Raw genomic sequence first — 23,093 nt, 5'->3', positions numbered from 1 at the left:
ATTCTTTAACACCTTTATCATTCTGCTAATTCTTGCTATACTTGGAAAGGACCAAAAGCCAGGTCTTGGTCTGTGTCCATCTTAGTGAATTTAATGTTAGGAGTATCCCCCATTATTATTTTTATTTTTTAAAAGATTTTATTTATTTATTCATGAGAGACACAGAGAAGCAGAGACACAGAAAGAGGGAGGAGAAGCAGGCTCCACGCATGAAGCCCGATGCAGGACTCGATCCCGGAACTCCAGGATCATGCCCTGTGCCAAAGGCAGACACTCAACTGCTGAGCCACCCAGGTGCCCCCATCTTAGTGAATTTTTTAAATTCTTTTTTTCCCCTAAAGATTTTATTTATTTATTCATGAGAGACACAGAGAGAGAGGCAGAGACACAGGCAGAGGGAGAAGCAGGCTCCACGCAGGGAGCCTGATGTGGGACTTGATCCTGGGTCTCCAGGATCACGCCCCAAGCCAAAGGCAGATGCTCAACCACCAAGCCACCCAGGTGTCTCCATCTTAGTGAATTTAAGTGGAGAAGATAAAGTCCTGTGGTAGAGTCAGTGCCAGGCACAGCATAGTCTCTGACGATTTCTCCTGTAGCTGCCACCAGTCAGCATCTCTGAAGCAGAATTGAGTGCAGGTGGTCTCCTTCAGTTGTAATCTGTCAGCCCTGGCACTTTAGCAAGGGTGGAAGAAATTGGAATGATCCAGTAAGAGAGTAAAAGTTTGGCACTTCAACCTCTTTTCATATTTCATAGCTTTCCTTTTATATTTTCCTACCCTTGTAGATTCTAATATAATAGATCTGAATATGGTGTGAGCAGTTGGATTTTTAAAAGCTCCCAGGTTGGGACACATGGGTGGCTCAGTGGTTGAGTGTCTGCCTTTGGCTCAGGTCATGCTCCCAGGTCTAGATAGAGTCCTGCATCAGGCTCCCTGGTGGGAGCCTGCTTCTTCCTCTGCCTATTTCTCTCCTTTCTGTGTGTCTCTCATGGATAAATAAATAAAATCTTTTTTAAAAAAAGATCTAAAAATAATAAATAAAAGCTCCCAGGTAGTTTTTATTTGTAGCCAGGATTCAGAAGCACTGTCCTAGGATGCCGCATCAGTCTGACTCCGTTTTCATGGACAAGCAGCCTGGGCTGTTGCCATCAATTTTTGCAGTGGAGAGCTAGGCGATGATTGCCCTAAGGCAGTTTTCATCCAGAGAATGAGGGATTCCCTCCTCTTCTATTTTTAGGGATAGTTTATAAAGGATTGGTGTCAATTCTTTGAATATATGGTAGAATTCCCTAGTGAAGCCATCTGGGCCAGGGCTTTGTGGGAAATTTTATTATTATTAATTAAATATCTTGACTTGCAGGACACCCAGGTGGCTCAGCAGTTGGGCGCCTGCCTTCAGCTCAGGGCGTGATCCCAGGTCTGGGATCGAGTCCCGCATCAGGCTCCCTGCATGGAGCCTGCTTCTCCCTCTGCCTGTGTCTCTGCCTCTCTCTCTCTGTCTCTCACGAATCAATCAATCAATCAATATCTTTACTTGCTATAAGTCTATTCGGATTTTTCTCTTTTTCTTGAGTCCGTTTTGGTAGTTTCTGTATTTCTGGGAATTTGTCCATGTCATATAGGTGATCTAATTTGTTAGCATAAAGTTATTCATAGTATTCCCTTATAATTCTTTTTTTTCTTTATTTTTTTTTAAGATTTTATTTATTAAAAAAAAAGATTTTATTTATTTATTCATGAAAGAGAGAGAGAGAGAGAGGCAGAGACACAGGCAGAGGGAGAGAGAGAGAGAGAGAGAGAGAGAGGCAGAGACACAGGCAGAGGGAGAAGCAGACTCTATGTAGGGAGCCTGATGTGGGACTCCATCCTGGGCCTCCAGGATCAAGCCCTGGGCCGAAGGCAGGCGCTGAACCGCTGAGCCACCCAGGGATACCCCAAATATTTTTTTAAATATTTTATTTATTTATTCATGAGAGACACAGAGAGAGAGAGGCACAGACACAGGCAGAGGGAGAAGCAAGCTCCATGCAGAGAGTGTGATGTGGGACTCGATCCCGGGTCTCCCAGATCACATCCTGGGCTGAAGGCGGCACTAAACCGCTGAGCCCCCCGGGCTGCCCTTAATTCTTTTTCTTTAAGGTCAGTAGTAATGTTCTCTCTTTGATTCCCTAATTTCAATAATTTGAGTTTTTTCTTTTTTCTTGTCAGTCTAGCTAAAAGTTAGTCAATTTTGTTTTTTTTAGTTAGTGAACCACTTTGTTTTGTTGATTTTTTTCTATTTTTATTTTATTTCTGTTCTAACTTTTGTTATCTCCTTCCTTCTACTTGTTTTGGTTTAGTTTGCTCTTCTTTTTTTAGTTTCTTAAGGTAGAAGTTTAAGCTATTCTAGATATATCTCTTTTTTATTAATAATCTTTATTTTTTGGAGCAGTTTGAGAATCACAACAGATTTGAGCAGAAAGTACAGAGAATTCTCATATATGCCCTATCCCCATACATGCACAACCTCCCCCATTGTAGACACCTGGCACCACAGTGGTATATTTGTTACAATCCATGAGCCTACATTGATATCTTATCAATGGACTTTATGCCTAAAGTCCATAGTTTACATAATTTATTTTTGGTGTACATTCTATAGATTTTGACAATGTAGCCACTGTTGTATTATAAATAATAGTTTCACTGCCCTAAAAATCCTCTCTGCTCTATTAATGCCTCCCTTTCCTCTAAGCCCCAGCAATCACTAATTTTTTTTATTGTCTCCATAGTTTTGCCTTTTCCAGAATGTCATATAGGTGGAATCATACATAATATAGCCTTTCAGATTGATTTCTTTCACTTAGTAGTATGCATTTATTTCCTCCATGTGTTATTCATGGCTTGATAGCTTATTTCTGAATAATATTTTGGTGTCTGGACTTCCTTTTACTCATTTCTATTTTTCTTTTAAGATTTATTTACTTATTATGGGGGGGAGAGGGAGAGAGAGAATCTTAAGCAGACTCCCTACTGAGCTCAGAAGCCAATGCTGGGCTCAATCTCACAACCTTGAGATCATGACCTGAGCCGAGATCAAGAGTTGGATGCTTAACCAACTAAGCCACTCAGGGGCACCTGAACTTTTTTTTTTAAATAGTTTTTTTTTTAATAGGTTTTATTTATTTGAGAGAGTGAGAAAGAGCATGAGGAGGGGGCAGGGGAAAGGAGGGGAAGGGAAAAGCAGGCTCCCTATTGAGCTGGGAGTCCAATGTGGGGCTCAATCCCAGGATCCTGGGATCATGACCTGAGCTGAAGGCACATGCTTAACCAACTCAGCCACCGCAGGCACCCCTGCTAGACTTCATTTTTATTTTTATTTTTTTTAATTTCTTTTTTTTTTAAGATTTTATTTATTTATTCATAGAGTCAGAGAGAGAGAGAGAGGCAGAGACACAGGCAGAGGGAGAAGCAGACATCATACAGAGAGCCTGATGTGAGACTCGATCCAGGGTCTCCAGGATCATGCCCTGGGCTGCAGGCGGTGCTAAACCACTGCGCCACCGGGGCTGCCCTAGACTTCATTTTTAATGCAAGTATTTATAGCTGTACATTTCCATCTGAGCTTGTCATAAGTTTTGGTATGTTATATGAAATACTGTTTGTATTGGAAAGGCAGGATACTTTCATTTTTATAAGCTTTGAAAATAACAGATTCCCTAGTATTCCATTTATGAATTATTGCCATTCAATTCCAAATTTATCCTTTTTGCCTGCTCTGTGAAATGATTTGGACCCTTTCAAATATTTATCCTTTATCAGCTAGCAGAGATTTGTCAGTAGAGGGCACTAGAGAGATACTGCAGGAGGAAAAGGTTTTGTTTCCTATTTTTAGTGTTTCAGTTAGGCAGGCTTTTGTGTTGTGGGCAGCTTCTCCAGTGTTTGGCTTCTGCAATGTACAGGGCTTCTTCAGCACCTGGCCTTTTCAGCTTGTAGTGGCTAACAGCCAGAAACTTCTTTTGGCATCTCCTCACATGGTTTATAGTATAGTGCCTCTTCTGAGACTCCTCCCCATGAATGACTTTCCCCAGCACCCTCCAAGGTAGGTTTCTGGCAGCTTCTGCTGTTGCAGCACCACAGCCACTTCCTTGCCATCTAGTGAGCCACAGGCATAACCTCTCTGACAAAGTTTGCACTTCAGCTCTGGGTGATTTTCGTTAATCTCAATCCTAGAGGTAATGGCTTTTCCTTATATCATTAATCCTCTGTTATTTTAGAGTTCTTTTTACTTCTTTACTAGTCAATCCCTTATTACTCCAATTCTCTGTTATAGTTAATAAGTCTTTATAAACAAATAAAACCATCTCTGTTCAAATGACTGTGTGGTTCCTCTCTCTTGATTGGACTCAGAGTGATAACACCTGGTAATTTCTAAAAGTGACAATATGGTTGGTTGGTTGATTTGATGAATTGCTCTGTCAAAATTGAAGATTTATGTTCAGTAAAGGACAAAATTAATAGACAATGGAAGAAAATAAGACAACGGAAATGTATGAAACTGACATGGAATTGATATCTATAATATACAAGAAACCATCAGCAAGAAAAAGAGAGCAACCCCAATAGAAAAAATAGGCAGTGGGTGTGAATAAGCAGTTAAAAAAGAAGAAACTCAAAAGTCATTTAAAAATGTTCAGACTGGGGCAGCCCTGGTGGCGCAGCGGTTTAGTGCCACCTGCAGCCCAGGGCGTGATCCTGGAGACCCCGGATCAAGTTCCACGTCAGGCTCTCTGTATGGTGCCTGCTTCTCCCTCTGCCTGTGTCTCTGCCTCTCTCTCTCTCTCTCTCTCTCGGTCTCTATGAATAAATAAATAAAATCTTAAAAAAAAAAAAAGCCCTCTCCCTTCTTTTTTTTTTTTTTTTTCCTCTCCCTTCTTCAAAAAAAAAAAAAAATGTTCAGACTTGGAGTACCCGGCTGGCTCAGTTGGTACAGCATGTGACTCTTGATCTTGGGGTTATGAGTTCAAGCCCTATGTTGGGTGTAGAGATTACTTTAAAAGAAGTAATAAAATCATTTTAAAAATATTCAGACTCAGTAATCAGAGGAATAAAAATTAAAACAAAGAGATATCACACCTGTTGGTATGGAAAAGTCTGGAAGGTGAACACTGGTTGTATCTCAAATATAGCTCATATCTGTTCTCTCCATGCTATTTGCTGTCACTCTAGTCCAAAGCCACCATCATCTTCTGCATTAGCCTAATACAAAACTGTAACTGCTCTGCCCACTTCTATTCTTGCTCCCCAACAATTCACTCTTCCTTTGGATAGAGAAGAAATCTTTTAAGTATATAGATCAGATACCATCTCTGCTTAGAACCTTTCAATGACTTCCTACTGCTCTTGGAATAAAATCCATTATCATGGCCTGCAGTGATCTGTGTGATTTCCTTACCTACCTCTTCAGTTCCATACCGTGCCACTCTCCTCCCTCACTATTTTCCAGCAGATATCTCAAAACCTTGAATACTTCAAGGTCTTTCCTTCCTCATAACCTTTGCATTTTACTATTCCTTCTTTCTGAATCTTCCTATAGCTAGTTCCTTCTCATCTTTCCTTCCACTCAAGGAAGCCTGGCCACCTTTTCTCATCAGATCCTATTATCACTCTTACCCTGCTTATTTCTTTCATAATGCTAACATAATTTGAAATTATTTTACAAATCATTAATTTGTAAATATAGTTTTTAATCTCCTATACTAAACAATGCAATTCATTAGGGCAGGGACCACGTTTGTCTTTTTCACCATTTACCTCCAGCGCTTAAAGCGATGCCTAAGAGTATGCGTTAAAACGCACCTATGAATAAATGAATCTATTTCGTGTTTTGGGGGAAGTCTGTGAATTACGTTACAAGTACATATGCTTCATGCTTAAATGTTGCATTCTACTTAATAATGAATGCAATAACAAAGCAAACTCCACATATTCACTTAAAATTTTGCTACTTTAGGAATGCCTGGGTGGCCCAGGGTTAAGCATCTGCTTTGGCTCAGGGCGTGATCCTGGGGTCTGGGGATGGAGTCCCACATCCTGCTCCCTGCATGGAGCCTACTCCTCCCTCTATGTCTCTGCCTCTCTGTCTCTCATGAATAAATAAATAAAATCTTAAAAAAAAAATTATCAGTGCCTCCGACCTTTCCCATCTCAACTTCAATATCCACCTGTATTTTATCGTCATATGTCCGTCCAAGTCTTTTACCATTTCTAATAACATGGTTTATCGGCTTTGTTTCTTTTTTTCGGCTTATCATTTTCTGATTTGTTAAAGTTCTCGGTATATTAGCCCTTTACCGTTTGTTTTTGCGCGTATTTTCCCTTCGATTCCCTTTTGACGACTTAGCAGTTCTGCTTGTTTAACCAACACTAAAGCCGAACTATTCTAGGTAGAAGGTGACGCTTGAGCGGACTGCGGAAGGCCAGGTGGAGTTGGTTGGGTGCCAGAACAAAGGGCACAGTAGCAAGAGAACACCATGAATCTCAAAAAGAAAAGCAGTGACTACGCAAATTCCTAGCCGCACACTAACGTAACCCTCCCCACCTACGGTCAGGCTCTAATCCCCTCCTCCACGCCGGCGCCTGGCGCTTGTGTCTGACGTCACGGACGCACCGCACAGTTCCCTCCGGCCGCGCAACCTCCGTGGCCGTCCACCCGGCGCGCGGAGGCGAATATTCTCGCGGCGCCGGAAGTCAGAGGCACGTGACCGGGTGACATCCCGCTCTAGGTTGCAGGGCTCGCTTTAGGTGTTGCGGCACGGGATGGCGGAGGCGCCTCCTGTCTCAGGTACTGTCCCGGCCCGCGCGGGACTGGGCCCCTCTCGGGGAGCGGAAATTGGGTCAGTGGCGAGTCCTAGGACTCCGACCATTCATATCGCGAGAGTGGCGCGTACCAGGGTTCGGGATAGTGGCTCGGAAGGGCCAAGCCACGCGCGTCGTGGGTACCGAGAGCTCGACCGTCCTCCACTGGGTTGTGAAACCCCGCAGCTGGGTTTCCAGGCAGCGCGGGTTTGTGCAGTGAATCGGTGTGCGCGTCCCACTTTCTGCCGTGCGTCCCGCCTTCAGCCCAACCCCGCTGGGGCAGAGGCCTCAGTGCTCTGCAGCAGGCGGGCGTCGGCCGAGTCACCTCCCGTGACGGTGGCGGGCTCTCGAGGCGTGGCGGGTTGGCGCGTCCTGGGGCAGCGGAGCGAGCGCGAGCGCGAGCCGAACACAAGGGGCTCCCATTTTCAGACCGCCACGAGCTCACAGTGTGATTGAATCTCCGTTTCCTCATCTATCAGTTGGGAGTAAATAATTTCTGTGAAGGCTCCCGCCCTGTACCGTACTTGTTCCATAATTGTTAGCTCACTTTTCTTGGAGTTGCTTCTGTGTGTAGAACAGCCTCATTTGGCTGTTGATATGCATTTCCTTTTCCATCAAGGTGTACCTTAGGTCTTTGTTTTCCAAACTTTTTGGCAGAGACCGAAAAGAAACATTTTACATCGTGGTTCAGTGCACACGTGTGACTCTAAAAGCGGACCAAAAGTTTTAGGAATTAATGCTTTTCCTTACTATTTGAAATACGCTCTGTTTTCTGTTTTCTTTGAAAAAAAAAAAAATACCTGTCACAACCCACTGCGTTGATTTTATTTCAAGACCCACTCTTTCTAGGGAAGAAAAGAAAAAAAAACAGGACAGCATTTGCCACATGTGGTTTGTAAACTGCCATTGATTTGACTCTTAGTTCTGCCACTTATCAGTGTTTTGCAACCAAGAAGAGTATATGTTAAGTTTGTGTACTGGGTGGCAGGTAAAATGTACTTGTTACTATGGGTATGGGTCAAAAAATTATATTTTCGAAACCCTAATCCTGATTTATTAAATTTTGGGGGATGGGAGCCTTTTTAGGTTGGTCTGGTGTTTTGTTACTCTTCCACCTGTTTTTTTCCCAGATCCTCTAAACTGGATCCATTGATCTTTCCATCCTCAGGCTCACTTCTGACTCATTTCTCCGCCCTTCAGTGTTTGAGGCAGGATTGGGTGAGGCTAGCTGTGAGTTACAGTTTTGACCTCCCTGATGTGCCTGTGCCAGAGGTTCCAACCTCCTCTCCATCTACTATGGCAAAGTTCCCTAGTCCAAAGACCTCTCCAAGTCCCTCTTGTGTTCTTTAGTTTGCTTTTGCCTTAGTTCCTATTCCATGCTCTTATTTCAGCATCCTCTCTAGACCACACCTTCATCTCAGGGTTTAATTCTCTTGCCCACTTCTGTTCTCAAATACCAGACAGGTTCAGGGATATCTTTCTGCCCATGGGCAGACTCTCCAATGCCAGCTTTGTTTCTGGACCTCATAATCTCTTAGATTTCCTCTTATCCTTCTCAACTCACCTGTTAGACACTTACTGTGTTGCTGTGTTATCTTGGATCTAGGGTACTACTTGTATCCTATTTACTGAGTAATTTCCAGCTACTTAGAATACTGAGGAGAAAGATCTTTATGTCTCAGGTGGAGAGTTCTGACTCGTGTGTCTTTTTTCCCTTCTATTTCTCAAGAGTCTTTCTGAGGGCATTACCTACTATCTCATGTCTAATGGATCACAAACTGTATACAAATAGGTGCTGCCCTGTCTAGACTCTCTACTTGCACCAATTCCTTACTGTTTGGCTTAACATGGAACACCTTCTTCCCATCTTTTACCAGGCTATTCTGGACTTCACAGACTTTTCTTCTGCCCCTTTCCAACTTTGTTTTTTCAAGATGGAGAGGACTATACAATACACATTAGGTCTAATCTACCCCTTCCCACCTTTATGTTATCTCTTATGTTTCTGGAACATCTCCTTCGTGACCTTCTAAATCTAATCCCCCTCCACCCCGTCCCCAGAATTGCCTGTGTGAAAGCTTTCAGGACAAATCCTGGATTCAGTGAAGGTTACCCTATGACCTTTATGATCTCGTTCAGTTCTTGAGTATATGTTTCTATGGTACCCACTGCCCAGTCTTTGAAAGTACAGTGTAAGAGTATGATCTCTAGGGCCATATAGCCTGGGTGGAATCCTGAGTCTGCCTCAGAACATCTCTGTGGCCTTTGGCAAGTAATTTTCTCAGTGTCATAGCTCTGTCATCAGGAATGTAAGGATTAAATGAGTTAACAGATGCAGAGTGCTTAGAAAAGTGCCTGGCACATGTTAATTACCAAAAAAAAAAAAAAAAAAAAAAAATTATTAAACCCGAAACCCAAAGGCTCTGCACTGCACCCATCTGTGGTCAAGTCTGTGTGTTTTAGATAGTCTAGTCCTAACAGCAGTAATAAAGCACATTTTTAACCACTTTATATATGTTACTAACTTGCTTTATTCTTCATAGCAACTCTTTGATGTAAGGATTGTTACTGTCTCCATTCCTTACAAGAAAAATTGGGATTAAGTCATTTGCATAAAGAAACAAGTGATGGACAAGGACATAAACCCATGTCTTCCAGGTCCTGTTGATTCTTAGTATAATTGACCTTAAACTTTGCAGGGGGTAAGGATGCCAACACTCCTCCCACCCACCCTCACCCCCACCCCCCGCACAGTGGAAAATCCACATATAACTTATGATTCCCCAGAAATTTAACTAACAGCCTACTTGGACCAGAAACCTTACCAGTAACATAAGTAGTCGATTAACATATTTTTCATGATATATGTACTATTTACTGTATTCTTACAATAAATAAGCTGAAGAAAATGTTATCAGAATCATAAGGAAGAGGGAATACATTTACAGTACTCTACAGTAAAAAATTCGCATATAAATGGACTTGTGTAGTTCAAAACTGTTCAAAGGTCAACTGTGTAATCCATATGCTACACATAATTCTGACTTTTCTACTAACTAGGTTTGTATCCTTAGGCACATCATTTAGTCTTTAGGCTTCAGGGACAAAGAAACACGTTTGGAGAAAAAACAAGTGAGTTGAAGAGGCATGTGCTTAACTTTTGAGACTTGGATTATGGACCATATTATAACGGTTATGAATGGAAACCCTAAAATAAATTCCTTGTGGGAAGAGATGGGAACTAATGTACTCATTATGTTAACTACTATCTATATGAAATCTTACTTAAATTTCACAGTAGCCCTTTGAAGTAGTATCATCTTTTGCCATGGATGAGGAAATGAAGGCTAAAAGCAATCAGGTGATACCCTAAGTTCATACCATAATTTGGAGGGCCAGACTTCAAACTTATTTTAGCTGACTCCAAAATCTGTATACTTGATACTACACAATGCTAGCTTAAGAGCTTTGAAAGGCCACATGGAACCTGCTAATTGATTCTCACCCCTGAACTGTTTGCTGACCTGAAAATTTTTAATAAAATAAACATATAGGCATATAGGAATAATGCCTGGCTGGCTCAGCATAGCATACAACTCTTGATCTTGGGGTTGTAATTTCAAGCCCCATATAGAGCATGGAACTTACATTTTTAAGAAATTAATAATAATAATAATAATAATAATAATAATAATAATAATAATGCTTCATCACCCAGGTGAGCAGTTTTACGTAGTAGTTCTTAGTGGCTATTGGTGAGGTTACTGAACATGAAATGATCAGTGTTCCACAAGCACTTTGAACCCATCTAATTCACAGGAAGCATAAGCCTTACTAAGAGCCTGTTTTATAGAAGTCCTTAGAAAATCTTTTAGATAATGGCTTGGAGTCTTTTGGGCTTCATGGATGATGATTAGTTTTTTTACTGGCATGTCTATTTTCTTATGTCCTAGGTACTTTTAAATTCAATACGGATGCTGCTGAGTTCATTCCTCAGGAGAGAAAAAATTCTGGTCTAAATTGTGGAAGTCAAAGGAGACTAGATTCTAATAGGATTGGGAGAAGAAATTATAGTTCACCACCTCCCTGTCACCTTTCTAGGCAAGTCCCTTATGATGACATCTCTGCTATTCATCAGCACAGTTATCCTTCAGGAAGCAAACCTAAGAGTCAACAGATTTCTTTCCAATCCTCTGCTTCTAACAAATCACTAAAGAGCCATGGCTTTCAGAATCAACCTTGGCAGAAATTGAGGAGTGAAAAGCAGCACATCAAAGTCAAAAAAGTACAGAATCTCACTGATCAGACCTCAGATGCCCCTGGCTTAGAAAGTGTGGCTAGGTCAGAGAGTGGGACAAACCCCAGAGAGCACAGCCCTTCTGAGAATGAGAAGGAAGTTATTGGTGCAGATCCCAGGGGAGCAAAACCCAAAAAAGCAGCCCAATTTATATACAGTTATGGTCGAGGACCAAAAGTCAAGGGAAAACTCAAATGTGAGTGGGGTAACAGAATGACTCCAAAATCCGAGGATGCTGTACCTGAAAATACCAAACCTGTGGGGGTTATCCACCCTGACTCTTTGGATACATCCTTTAAGAAAGGTGTATTGGATGGGTATGGGGCCAGACGCAATGAGCAGAGAAGATACCCACAGAAAAGGCCTCCTTGGGAAGTGGAAGGAGCCAGGCCACGACCAGGCAGGAATCCACCAAAACAAGAGGGCCAACGACATACAAATGCCACCAGAAACAACATGGCCCCCATTCCAAAGGATAATCCTAATGAGAGACCCGCAAAATCTGCCTGTGACAATGGGAACTTGGCAGGTGTCAACAAGTCTTCCCGAAGGGTTGACCCAGAGAAATGTGCTGTAAGGAGGCAAGATCCTCAAGTAACGTCTTTTCCCCGAGGCAAACAGAACCATGTGCTAAAGAATGTGGAAACACACACAGGTAAGTCTACCTAAATTGTGGAAATGTTTTGGGGTTATTTTTGATAGATAATGAATTCACACAGTTTAGGAACCAGAAAGTATAAAAAGGAATACAGTGAAACATCTTTTTCTGTCCTTGTTCATCATCAGCCTGGATCCTGCCAACCACTTGTTCCCATCCCCCATAGGTAACCAGTTAGTTTTTATATATTAGAAGGAAATACAAATAAGGAATTTTTATTCTTTTTTTTTTTTTTTCTTTTAGGAATTTTTATTCTTAAAAAGGAATTTGGTAAGGGTTTTTAAAAATGCAGATACGGGTCTTACAGATGTTTGGTTACAAAGTTTTTTTTTTGTTTTTAAGGATTTTATTTATTCATGAGAGGCAGAGACACAGGTAGAGGTAAAAGCAGGCTCCACGTAGGAAGCACCCACTCAATTCCGGGCCCCCAGGAGCATGCCCTGAGCCAAAGGCAGACGCTTAACTGCTGAGCCACCCAGACGTCCCGTGTTTTTGTTTTTTAATTGTGAAAGCACAAGTAGAAGATGGTAACATCTCCACTGCCTCTCTTTGTTCCGACCTGTATCCTCTTTTGTCTGCTTATCTGCAACAGGTCCTGACCACTCTTGCCATCTTCAGTTTCTTTCAGTCCATCTCTTACACCAGCATCAGAGAGTGAATTTTCTAAAACACATATTGAACTATGTCACTCCCCTGTTTATTTCTGCTCACTTTTCGTCACCACATATGGATTCTGGATTCTTTCTTACCTAGCCCCCGCACTTTATGCTGCCTCAGTCCCCCACCACATTTTATTCCCTGTACTCTATGTTGTTTCATCTTTCTCTCATGTTACATATGTGGCTCTCTTTGTCTAGAATGTCCACCACTAAGTACGCTAATGAATTCTTACTCATTTTACAATAGCTAGTTTAGCAACACATTTAGGACACCTTTTCTCACCTCTACAGATGGCATTATCTTTTCTAGTCCTGTGGTATGTCTCTCCCTCACACACACATGCTTCAATTAGAACAGTTACTGCTGGAAGCCATCATTTGTTTGTCATTGCCTCTATTAGCTCCTTGAAAGCAGGGACTATCTTTTTGCATTTTTTAAGATTTAATTTGTTCATTTGAGAGAAGAGAGTGTGCTCAAGTGGAGGGGGAAGAGCAGATAGAGGAGGAGAATCTCAAGCAGACTCCCTCTTGAGCGTAGAAGTTGACATGGAGTTCAATCTCACGACCCCAAGATCATGACCTGAACCAAAATCAAGAGTCCCATGCTTTACTGACTGAGCACCCAGGCACCCCTCTTTCTTCATGTTTGTATCTCTAGTGCTTAATATAGCTTTTAGAACATACTAGGTACTTAGCTTTGACTGTTGGAAAGTTCTTCCTTACATTGAACTGAAAACTTCTTTCCAGTAAATACTTTGTATCCCCTGGTTTAAGTTCTGCCCTCTGAGGCAACACAGCAACCAGTTTTTCTTCTCACAGTTTCCCTCCCCTTCATTGCAAATCAACTTTTTTTCCGGTATTTCAAGATACTTCTCATTTTGCCCTGACTATATATTTCATCTAGGCTAAACAGCTTTATTCCAGTAGCTCTTCGCCTTGGACCTTCACCATCTGGTGTCCCTCTAGTTTAGTGTACATAGCCCAGCCCAACACATGAAGTCACCACCTGCCCGGGCCTGTTTTTATACTGGCTTATAGTTCTAGTTCTCATTTGCTTCCCCAGGCAGTCCTTCCTCTTGGGACCTCAATTTATATGTGAACCAAGGTAATGTTACACCAGGGTTGTTTTTGAATTCTTTTTTTTTTTTTTTTTAAGATTTTATTTATTTATTCATGAGAGAAGCAGAGACTTGTTTTTGATTTCTTAAGACTGGTTAATAGTTTCCTTTTGCTTCATAACACATTACCACAAGTATAGTGGCTTAAGATAACACAAATTAATTATGTCACAGTTTCTTTGGGTCAGGAATCTGGGTATGTATGGGTTAGCCAAATTCTCTACTCAGAGCCTCACAGGACTAAAAGTTGGCTAGGGAGGCAAAGATATGGGGTTCTCTTTCATGCTCACTGGTTGTTGGTAGAATTTAGTTCCTTATGTGTGTAGAATGAAGTCCATTTTTTTTTTTTTTAAGATTTTATTTATTCATTAGAAACAGAGAGAGGCAGGCAGAGACATAGGCAGAGGGAGAAGCAGGCTCCATGCAGGGAGCCCGATGTGGGACTCGATCCCAGGACTCCAGGATCATGCCCTGGGCCGAAGGCAGGCGCTAAACCACTGAGCCACCCGGGAGTCCCAGGTCCACATATTCTTGCTGGTTGTTGGCTACGGGGGTTACTCTTAGCTCTAAGAGGTCACCAGCAATTCCTCACCACATGGCCCTCTACATAACATGGTACTTTTCTTTTTCAAAATCTATAGGAAAACATGGGCTCCATATTCTTTCAGTTTCTCTGACTTCTGTCTTTGATCCCTAGATTCTTTTTAAAGGGTTCACCTGATTAGATAAGGCCCACTCATATTCAAGGGGAGGAGATTATACCAGGCATGCACACCTGTATGCATGTGGGAATCTTGGAGGCCATCTTAAGAGTCTTGCTTAACAAATCTCTCTTGATCTCAAATACCACTTTTTTTAAAATTTTTTTTTAATTTTTATTTATTTATGATAGTCACAGAGAGAGAGAGAGAGAGAGAGAGGCAGAGACACAGGCAGAGGGAGAAGCAGGCTCCATGCACCGGAAGCCCGACGTGGGATTCAATCCCGGGTCTCCAGGATCGCGCCCTGGGCCAAAGGCAGGCGCCAAACCGCTGCGCCACCCAGGGATCCCTATTTTTGTATTTTTGAGAACACTTTATTTATCTTTATTGAGTAGATACTATGTACCAAGCATTGTTCTCAGTACTAGGAATACAGTACTGGTGAGATTTACATTCTGTAGGGAAGGCAGACAGAAAGCACTTGAACCAGTATTTAATATGTCAGGTGGTAGGTAAGGGCTAAAAGAAATACAAAGCAGGTTAAGAGGACAGAGTAACAGGACGCTTTTTTAGATAGGTTGATCTATTTGATGACACATTTGAACAGAGACCAGAAGGAAACCCAGAAGTGTGCCATGTGGCTCTCTGAAGAATATGCCAAGCAGAGGGAGAAGTGAGTTTCAGGTGGGAGGGGGGACGTTGTGAGCAATGATAAGGCAGGCAGTAGAGGAGGTCAGAGAAATCACAGAGGCTGGCTCATGTGAGACCCTTGGATTTGGTTCTGATTAAGATGAGAAGCAGCTGGAAGGTTTGGGGAAAGGGGATGACATGATCTTACTAGCATTCTAAAACCATCACTCAGCCTGCCATGTGGAGCATTGGCTCTAAGTAAGCAAGGGGACAAGTTAGGCTGTTGCAGTAATTCACATAGTTGATGATGGAAACTTGGACTAGGGTAGGAGTTTTAGAAGACGTAAGAATGTTAGACTTTGGATGTATTTGGAAGATAAAACTGACAGGATTTGCAGATGAGCTAGATGTTGGCTGCAGGAGAATAAGAGGGATCAAGGACCAAGCCAAGGCTTTTGTGTCTGAGTAATGTAAAAATAGAATCGCCCGGGCGCTTGGCTGGCTTAGTCAGTAGAGCATGTGACTCTTGATCTCAGGGTAGGTTCGAGCCCCACATTAGGCGTAGAGATTATTTTAAAAACAAAATCTTAAATAATAATAGAGAATTGCCATGTACTGAAGTAGTAAAACTTGGGAGAGGAAAAAGTGTTCTGAAAATTTTTTAGTTTGGGATAATTTTAGGTTTATAGAAAAGTTACAAAAATAGTACAGAGAATTCCCATATATCCTTCACCCAGCTTTGTCTAATGTTAATATCTTACATAACCGCCTCAGGTCCTTTGTCAAAACCAAAAAATCAATGCTGGTCTAAACAAAACTGTACACATTATTTGGATTTCGCCATTTTTTCCACTACCATCTTTTTTTTTTTTTTTTTTTTTTTGTTCTAGGATCTAGTCCAGGATACCACATTGCATTTAGTCATCATATCCCGTTAGTCTTAGAGGAGTCTCAGTCTTTCTCAGTTGTCTTGTTGGGAAAGTTTTCTTAGTCTTTCCTTTTTAGAAAAGGTATTTTTGAATATATTTTGCTTTGTCTACTTGTTTTTTTTAATATTTTTTAAATTTATTATAATTTTTTTCCCCGAGAGAAAGCATGAGCCGGGGGAAGGGTCAGAGGGAAAGATTTTATTTATTTATCCATGAGAGACACACACACAGAGAGAGAGAGAGGCAGAGACATAGGCAGAGGGAGAAGCAGGTTCTCCACTGAGCAGGGAGCCCCACATGGGGCTTGATCCCTGGACTCTGGGATCATGACATGAGCTGAAGGCAGATCCTTAACTGACTGAGTCACCCAGGCTCCCTGTTTACTCCTTGCTTAGAAAATATAGAGAATTTAGTAGGAAGTTAAAAATCCAGGCAGAATCTGGACTGGATATTTAAATTTGGGAACTTTCAAGCATGGAGTCATCTAACAGATTGAGGAGGTCACCTAAGGTGTGAGGGTAGTTAGAAAAGTCAGAGGGTGGAGCCTTCCTATATATTACCTCAGTGTTTCAAGATTGGAAGATAGGGACCCAGCAAGGGAGCCGGAGAATGAGTAGGAATTGAACTAGGAAGTGAACCATGGTTTTTTTTTAAGATTTTATTTATTGGGCAGCCCCAGTGGCTCAGCAGTTTGGCGCCGCATTCAGCCCAGGGAGTGATCCTGGAGTCCCAGGATCAAGTCCCATGTCAGGCTCCCTGCGTGGGGCCTGCTTCTCCCTCTGCCTGTGTCTCTGTCTCTCTCTCTCTCTCTCTCTCTGTGCCGCTCATGGATGAATAAATAAAATCATCATGAATAAATAAAAGAAAATCAGATTTTCTTTATCCATGAGGGACACAGACAGAGAGAGAGAGAGAGGCAGAGACACAGGCAGAGGGAGAAGCTGGCCCCACTCAGGAGCCCGACATGGGACTCAATCCTGGGACTCCAGGATCAGGATCACAGGCTAAGCCGAAGGCAGGCACTTAACTGCTGAGCCACCCAGGTGTCCCATGAACTATGTTTTAAATACTACCAAAAAAAAAAAAAAAAAAAAAAAAAAAAACTCGAGGAGGGAGTGATCAGTTGTGCCAAATGCTACTGATGGGTCCACAAGATGACAACTGCATATTGACTGTTGGATTTGGGGTGTGAAGGTTATTGGCCTTGAAAAGAGCAGTTTTGGTGGAGTGGTAGAGGTGAAAGCTTGATTAGAATGGAAAGAGAGGATCACCCCAAATATTAGTCTCCGTGGCTGCTTGAGAGTCGTCTTTGTTTACTCTTGTTCTATACTGAGAGAAACTAACTGGTACTGGTCCTGTCCTCAGGCTGTTCGGATCCCTCATTTGTGTTGACAGGATCCCTTATATCCTTAGTAAGTTTCTGCTCTCCTCTGGCTCTTAATTAATCTGTGGCCTTCTCTAAGTTCACCCCTTTCTTTACAGCCTGTTCAGAGCATGCTATTTTCCCTTATCCTGTTTGCCTTAGTTTCTGGAACATGAGAAGAGCAAGCTGTTCTCCCTGTGTCCTTTCTGAACCATTATGCTTCTACCCTTTATCAAAACCCCTGCTTCTTTGAACCTAATGCTACATCACCTTCCATGTCTCTTTATCTTTGTCCTGTTTTAGCCTCCAAATATCCCAGCCCCAGCATCATTTATTAATGCCTCCAGCCTATATCTTTGCTCCTTCCCAGTGGTTCTCAGAGTGTTGTTCCAGGCCAGCAGCTATCAGCAACACCGGGGAACTTGTTGGAAAAGCATATTCTTGGGCTTTTACCTCACACTTATCAAACAGAAATTCTGGGAGAAGGGCCCAGCAGTCTTCTTTTTAACAAGCCTCCAAGTGACTGATTTGAGAACTACTGATTTACCATAAATTCTGCTATTATTCTGGGTGACTTTAGTGATCATATGGATTTTACCATCCTCACGTTCTTTAATCTTCTCAATCACAGTGACCTTCACGTTCATTATCACTCCATACCCACTGCTACTTTCTGACCATGATTTCCTGTCCTGGCTCTCTTAGTCTCCCACCTACTAACTTTATCATCAGCCTTCTGTCCTCCTTTATTCCCTCTTCAGGCTGGACTTTAATGTAATTTTGAAGTAGTATCCTTCTTCCAAGCCATTTGGCAGGATCCCCACCTTGCATGGATTTTGCAGTCTACCTTTTCTGCTCCATCTGACTAACAAAATGCTGTTCCAGGAAATCATATGACAATAGTATAGATTTGGTGCCGCTGCAGATTCACTTACGTTCTCAGAGAAATCTTCCTGATCCCCCTGTTTAGAACTATAATACTTCCCCACAACCCCTGTCAGCATTCTTTATGCTTTACTGGTTTATTTTTTTCCATAGCACTTACCACTATTTGATGATGCTACTCATTTTTTTCATATAATTTCAATAATTTTTCTTTGTTTATTGTTTACCTTCCCCTATTAGACAATAACTTCCTAAGGGCAGAAGATTTTTGTTTTGTTCACTGTATATCATCCTTAGTGTTTAAACAATGCCTGGCACACAGTAGGTTCTCAGTAAATATTTTCAATTAGTGACTCTCCAGTTTTAGTTGACTTTCAGTACTGCCCATTTTTCCTAATATGGTCAACTGCCCTTCCCATTTTCATCTAAGATTACTCCAAATCTTTTCCAGTCTTATTCAGACCTTCTTGGCATTCATCTCCCTCAAACTCAGTGGGCCTCCTACTTCCCAGAGAAAGGGGAGATCATCAGGCATAATATTCTCAGCTTTTTGCTCTCTTTATGTGAACCCAGAGACATCTGTGCCTATCCTCCTTTCCTTTTATTCATTCTGAAATCTCCTGTTTTCTTCTGACAGCCTTTTCACATTTGCTATTCCAAGTTCTTAGCCTGAAGCTGTCTTCCCAAGTCTGTCATATGCTCCAAAAGAAAAACTTCCCCTGTCACATGGGGAAGTATTGTTTCCTTTCCTTCCATTCCAGTCTAATCAAGAATCACCACTCTGTTTCCTTTTCCCTATTTTGATTCACTTCATTCCTCTGCCATCACGACTTGACTCAGAGAGCTACTGGTAGGTCATTAATGCCTTCCTATTGCCACACCCAGCAGACTGATATATTTCAGTCCTTATTATCCTGGGCTTCCCTTTGAGTTTGATGCAAAGAGGTCTTTGTTGAAATGTTACTTATTTGATATTACACATTTCTGGTCCTCCTTGTTCTCCTTGGCTGTTCTTGCTTGTGTCCTTCAAGTTTCTCTTCCTCTACCTCCTCAAATGTTGGTGTTTACTAGGGCTTTATCTTAGCTCTCTGTTCTTCTTACTTGATGAGGTCTCTTTGGGAGATTACAACTGTTTCCATATCTTCCAACCACTACCTCTGTGCTGTGCTGACTCCTAAACTTTTATCTTCAGTCCCTAAGCTCTGCCACAAGCTTCAGGCTCACATAGATAAATGTGGTATCTGATATATACTTCAGACTCAGCAAAACCATCTTGAACATATTGACCATGTTTATGGTGTATTAACTTTTTTTTTAAGATTTATTTTTTTGCTTTTGAGAGAATGAGAGCGCACAAGCAGGAGAGGGAGGAAGAGAGAGAATCTCAAGCAGACTCTCCACTGAGCACAGAACCCATGTGTTAGCTTTTTAAAAACACATTTAATGAGGTAACTTAGAAAAGTCACTTTAGTAGGTAACTCACCTTTAGTCTCTCCATCTAGATATAATCAGCTTCAATCTTTTGTTCTATTTTCTTACAGAATTTTTCAATGCTCAGTTTTACATTGTTGAAATCATATAATGTTCATCTTTTTTTGCTTATTATGTGATTTCTTTTACTCAGAAATCTTTGCGCTTTATTCTAAATTAATATTATAAGATGCCATAAAATAGGTATGCATTAATATTTAAACAATATCCCATTTGTTTTCTCTATTTTTATTTTTGCTGATTTTATATATATACATATATATTTTAAAGATTTTATTTATTCATGAGAGACACAGAAAGAGAGAAGCAGAGACATAGGCGGAGGGAGAAGCAGGCTCCATGCAGGAAGCCTGATGTGGGACTTGATCCCAGTACTCCAGGATCACGCCCTGAGCCGAAGGCAGACACACTTAACTGCTGAGCCACCCAGGCTCATATATTTTATCACCCTCTGCTGATATATTTTAAAATAAATTCCAGATATCAGACTATTTTACCCCCATATATTTTTAGTGTATGTCTATTTTTTTAAATGGCTATCTTTTAATTTAATCACAATGTACTCTTAGATTTTTCAAATCAGGAATGTTATAGGCTTTTGGTTTATTTTTTTATTTTTTTATTTTTTTATTTTTTTTTTAATTATTATTTATTTATGATAGTCACAGAGAGAGAGAGAGAGAGAGAGAGAGGCAGAGACATAGGCAGCGGGAGAAGCAGGCTCCATGCGCCGGGAGCCCGATGTGGGATTCGATCCCGGGTCTCCAGGATCGCGCCCTGGGCCAAAGGCAGGCGCCGAACCGCTGCGCCACCCAGGGATCCCTGGGTTTTTTTTTTAAAGTTATTTATTGGTGCATCTGAAAAGTTGGTAGTCAGTTAACCAGTCAGGTCTCTTCTGATTATTTCAATGGGTGCATCATCCTTTTTACTGACATGCTTTCAAAGTATAAGTATAGAGTAGACACAGTCATGATTGAGAAATTATAGGGAAACCCTAGTGGGGGAGGGTTTAGGATTCAAGAAGAGCCAGTGGTCAGGCCAGGGCTGGCACCCAGTAGACAAGTCTTGGACGTGGAATGTAATAGTTTACCAGCACAGAGCTATTCCAGGACAGTACCATCTTTTACATATGTTACACATGTTTTGATAAAACTGAAGTGTTGTTGGTGAAAGGGTTATACTGTTTCTCTTTCAAGGTCTTTCTGGAACCTTTTGCTGTATTTTTATTTCTTTTCATTCATTCATACAAATATTATTGAGTGCCCACTATGTCCCAGGCAGCACTGTAGGTAAAAACTTCAGCCATCAAGGAGTGTACATTCTATGTATAGAGTCAGGAAGTGAGATGAAATAAGTAAGATATATGATCTGTAAGATAGGATATATAAAAGCGGTATGGATAAGATAAATGATCTATGAGATTCAAGTGGTGTGGAGAAAAATACAGTATGGAAAGAGATAGGGAATGTTCAAGGAGTGGGTTGCAATTTTTAAAAGTATGACCAAAACCAGTCTTTTCATTGAGAAGATTACATTTTGAGTAAATACCTGAAGGCAGTAGGGGACTGAGCTATGCTAATGTCTAAGGAAAAATATTCAAGGCAGAGGGGGTATAAGTTGTAAAGACCCTCAGACAGAGATCTACATGCCAGTCTGGGACTAGGAAGGAGGACAGAGTGTTCTTAGAGTAGTGATCTAGGGAAAAAGGACCAGCAGGTAAGGATGAAAAAGTGGTGAAGGCTGTTGTAAGGGCTTTGGCTTTTCCACACGTGATGTCGGAACCATTGGCAAGTTATAGGCATGAGTGGCAGCATCTAATTGGCATTTTAGCAGGTTCCCTCTGGCTGCTGTGGTGGTAGGCTGAAATAGGGCAAGGGCAGACGTAGCAAGATTAGTTAGGAGGCCATTTTAAACTTTTTTTTTTAATATTTTTATTTATTTATTCATGAGAGACATACACAGAGAGAGAGAGAGAGAGGCAGAGACACAGGCAGAGGGAGAAGCAGGCCCCATGCAGGGGGCCCAATATGGGACTCGATCCCAGGTCTCCAGGATCAGGCCCTGGGCCGAAGGCGGCGCTAAACCGCTGAGCCACGTGGGCTGCCCAGGAGGACATTTTAATAATCCAGGTGACTTGGGTAGTGACTTGGGCCATAGTAATAGCATAGGGGTTGGATTCTGGATGTATTTTGAAAGCAGAGCCAGTGGCATTTACTGTCAGATTCAACATGAGATGTGAGAGATCACCTTTGGAAAGGGCTTAGAGCTTTGTGGGTTATTCAAAGTTGGCAGTTGCTCCCACATTGCTGTATGTGTGTGCATCTTAGTCAATTCCACCATGACTAGATTTAGAAACATTGCTTATAAAATAATTATTTATTAAGCCATTATTATTTATTAATTATTATTTATTATTATTTATTTAAGCCATAAATTTAATGAATAAGAGAAACAATAAAATAAAAAAGACAGCCTTTAGAGTAAAAATCAAAACAATAATCCATCGTAGGGTTCTCGTGTATGTTCCAAGCTTCACTTGTTTTTTGTGTCCTTCTAATTCTGTCCTGGAATAATCAATAGGCATTTTCTACAAAATTTATCCCAAATGTAATTCTCACAAGCTATTCCTCTGCCCCAGTCAGGTTCTTGTATGTAGATGACTCAAACATAATCTCACTCTTTTTTTTTTTTTTTTTTTAAGATTTTATTTATTTATTCATGAGAGAGGCAGAGACATAGGCAGAGGAAGAAGCAGGCTCCCTGAGAGGACTCCAGGATCACGACCTGAGCTGAAGACAGATGCTCAACTACTAAACCACCCAGGCACCCTGAAATCTCACTCTTTTGATGTGTTGTTATCTGAAGCGAGTACAGTTCCCTTTATCAAGTACTCCAGGCTTTTGTCAGAGCAAAAGTACTATCCCAGAAACTTTACTGAAGCCTAAAATCAAAGGAAAGAGGTTATAGAACAGACTAGATGATACTCATTTATTTCTTCATAGAACAGACTAGATGATACTCATTTATTTCTTCATCCATTCATTTAATAAATATTTACTGAGCATCTACTAAAGGCCAGGTGCTGGAAATACAACAGTAAGCAAGGCAGACAAGGCCCTGGCCCTGCCTCACAGACCTTGTAGTCCTTGTGTTCTCTATTTCTTTTGACATTAAATTGGACAATCAGAAAGTAATCTTAGGAAAGCTAATATTATGAAATGATTAAAATGTGAGCTTTGTGACCCTGGGTAAGTGATTGAACCACTTTGAGGCTCAGTTTCTGTCTCTGTCTCTCTCTCTCTCTCTCTCTCTCCCCCTCTCTCACACACACACACAAACACACCTCTCTAAGAGCACCTAACTGTACTTGGGATCTAGAAAGGCTTTGCTGAGATTGTGTTTGAGGAACAGTCTGGAAATGGATAAAGATATTAAGGAATACATCTGAGAGGATTCTGATCTCCCTCACCAGATGCTAAGCTTCTGGAGCCAGGGTCTGTGTCTCCTTCAGTCTAATAACCCTACC

The 23,093-nt window shown here is 41.4% G+C and overlaps 1 protein-coding gene across 10 annotated transcripts in view; it reads left to right on the top strand.

Annotated features, from left to right (window-relative positions):
• Nucleotides 1–6,619: 6,619 nt before the first annotated feature.
• NFX1 (nuclear transcription factor, X-box binding 1) overlaps nucleotides 6,620–23,093 on the top strand; it is a 77,254-nt gene continuing 60,780 nt past the window's right edge. For 9 of the 10 annotated variants that reach the window (XR_011995502.1, XR_011995503.1, XR_011995504.1 and 6 more), the window contains exons 1-2: nucleotides 6,627–6,822; nucleotides 10,790–11,788. Coding sequence is in view for 3 of the 10 variants with exons in the window: in XM_072728097.1 (XP_072584198.1) it covers nucleotides 6,798–6,822; nucleotides 10,790–11,788 (1,024 nt within the window). In the remaining 7 variants the exon portion in view is untranslated. Of the gene's footprint in view, nucleotides 6,823–10,789; nucleotides 11,789–23,093 lie in introns of all 10 variants that reach the window. The other variant, XM_026008971.2, reaches the window with a different exon arrangement.

This window comes from Vulpes vulpes, chromosome 12, assembly GCF_048418805.1.
Source record: "Vulpes vulpes isolate BD-2025 chromosome 12, VulVul3, whole genome shotgun sequence".
In the NCBI taxonomy this organism is placed as follows: Eukaryota; Metazoa; Chordata; class Mammalia; order Carnivora; family Canidae; genus Vulpes; species Vulpes vulpes.
Note: the sequence above shows the minus strand (reverse complement) of the source record. Positions and strands in the feature narration are given on the sequence as shown.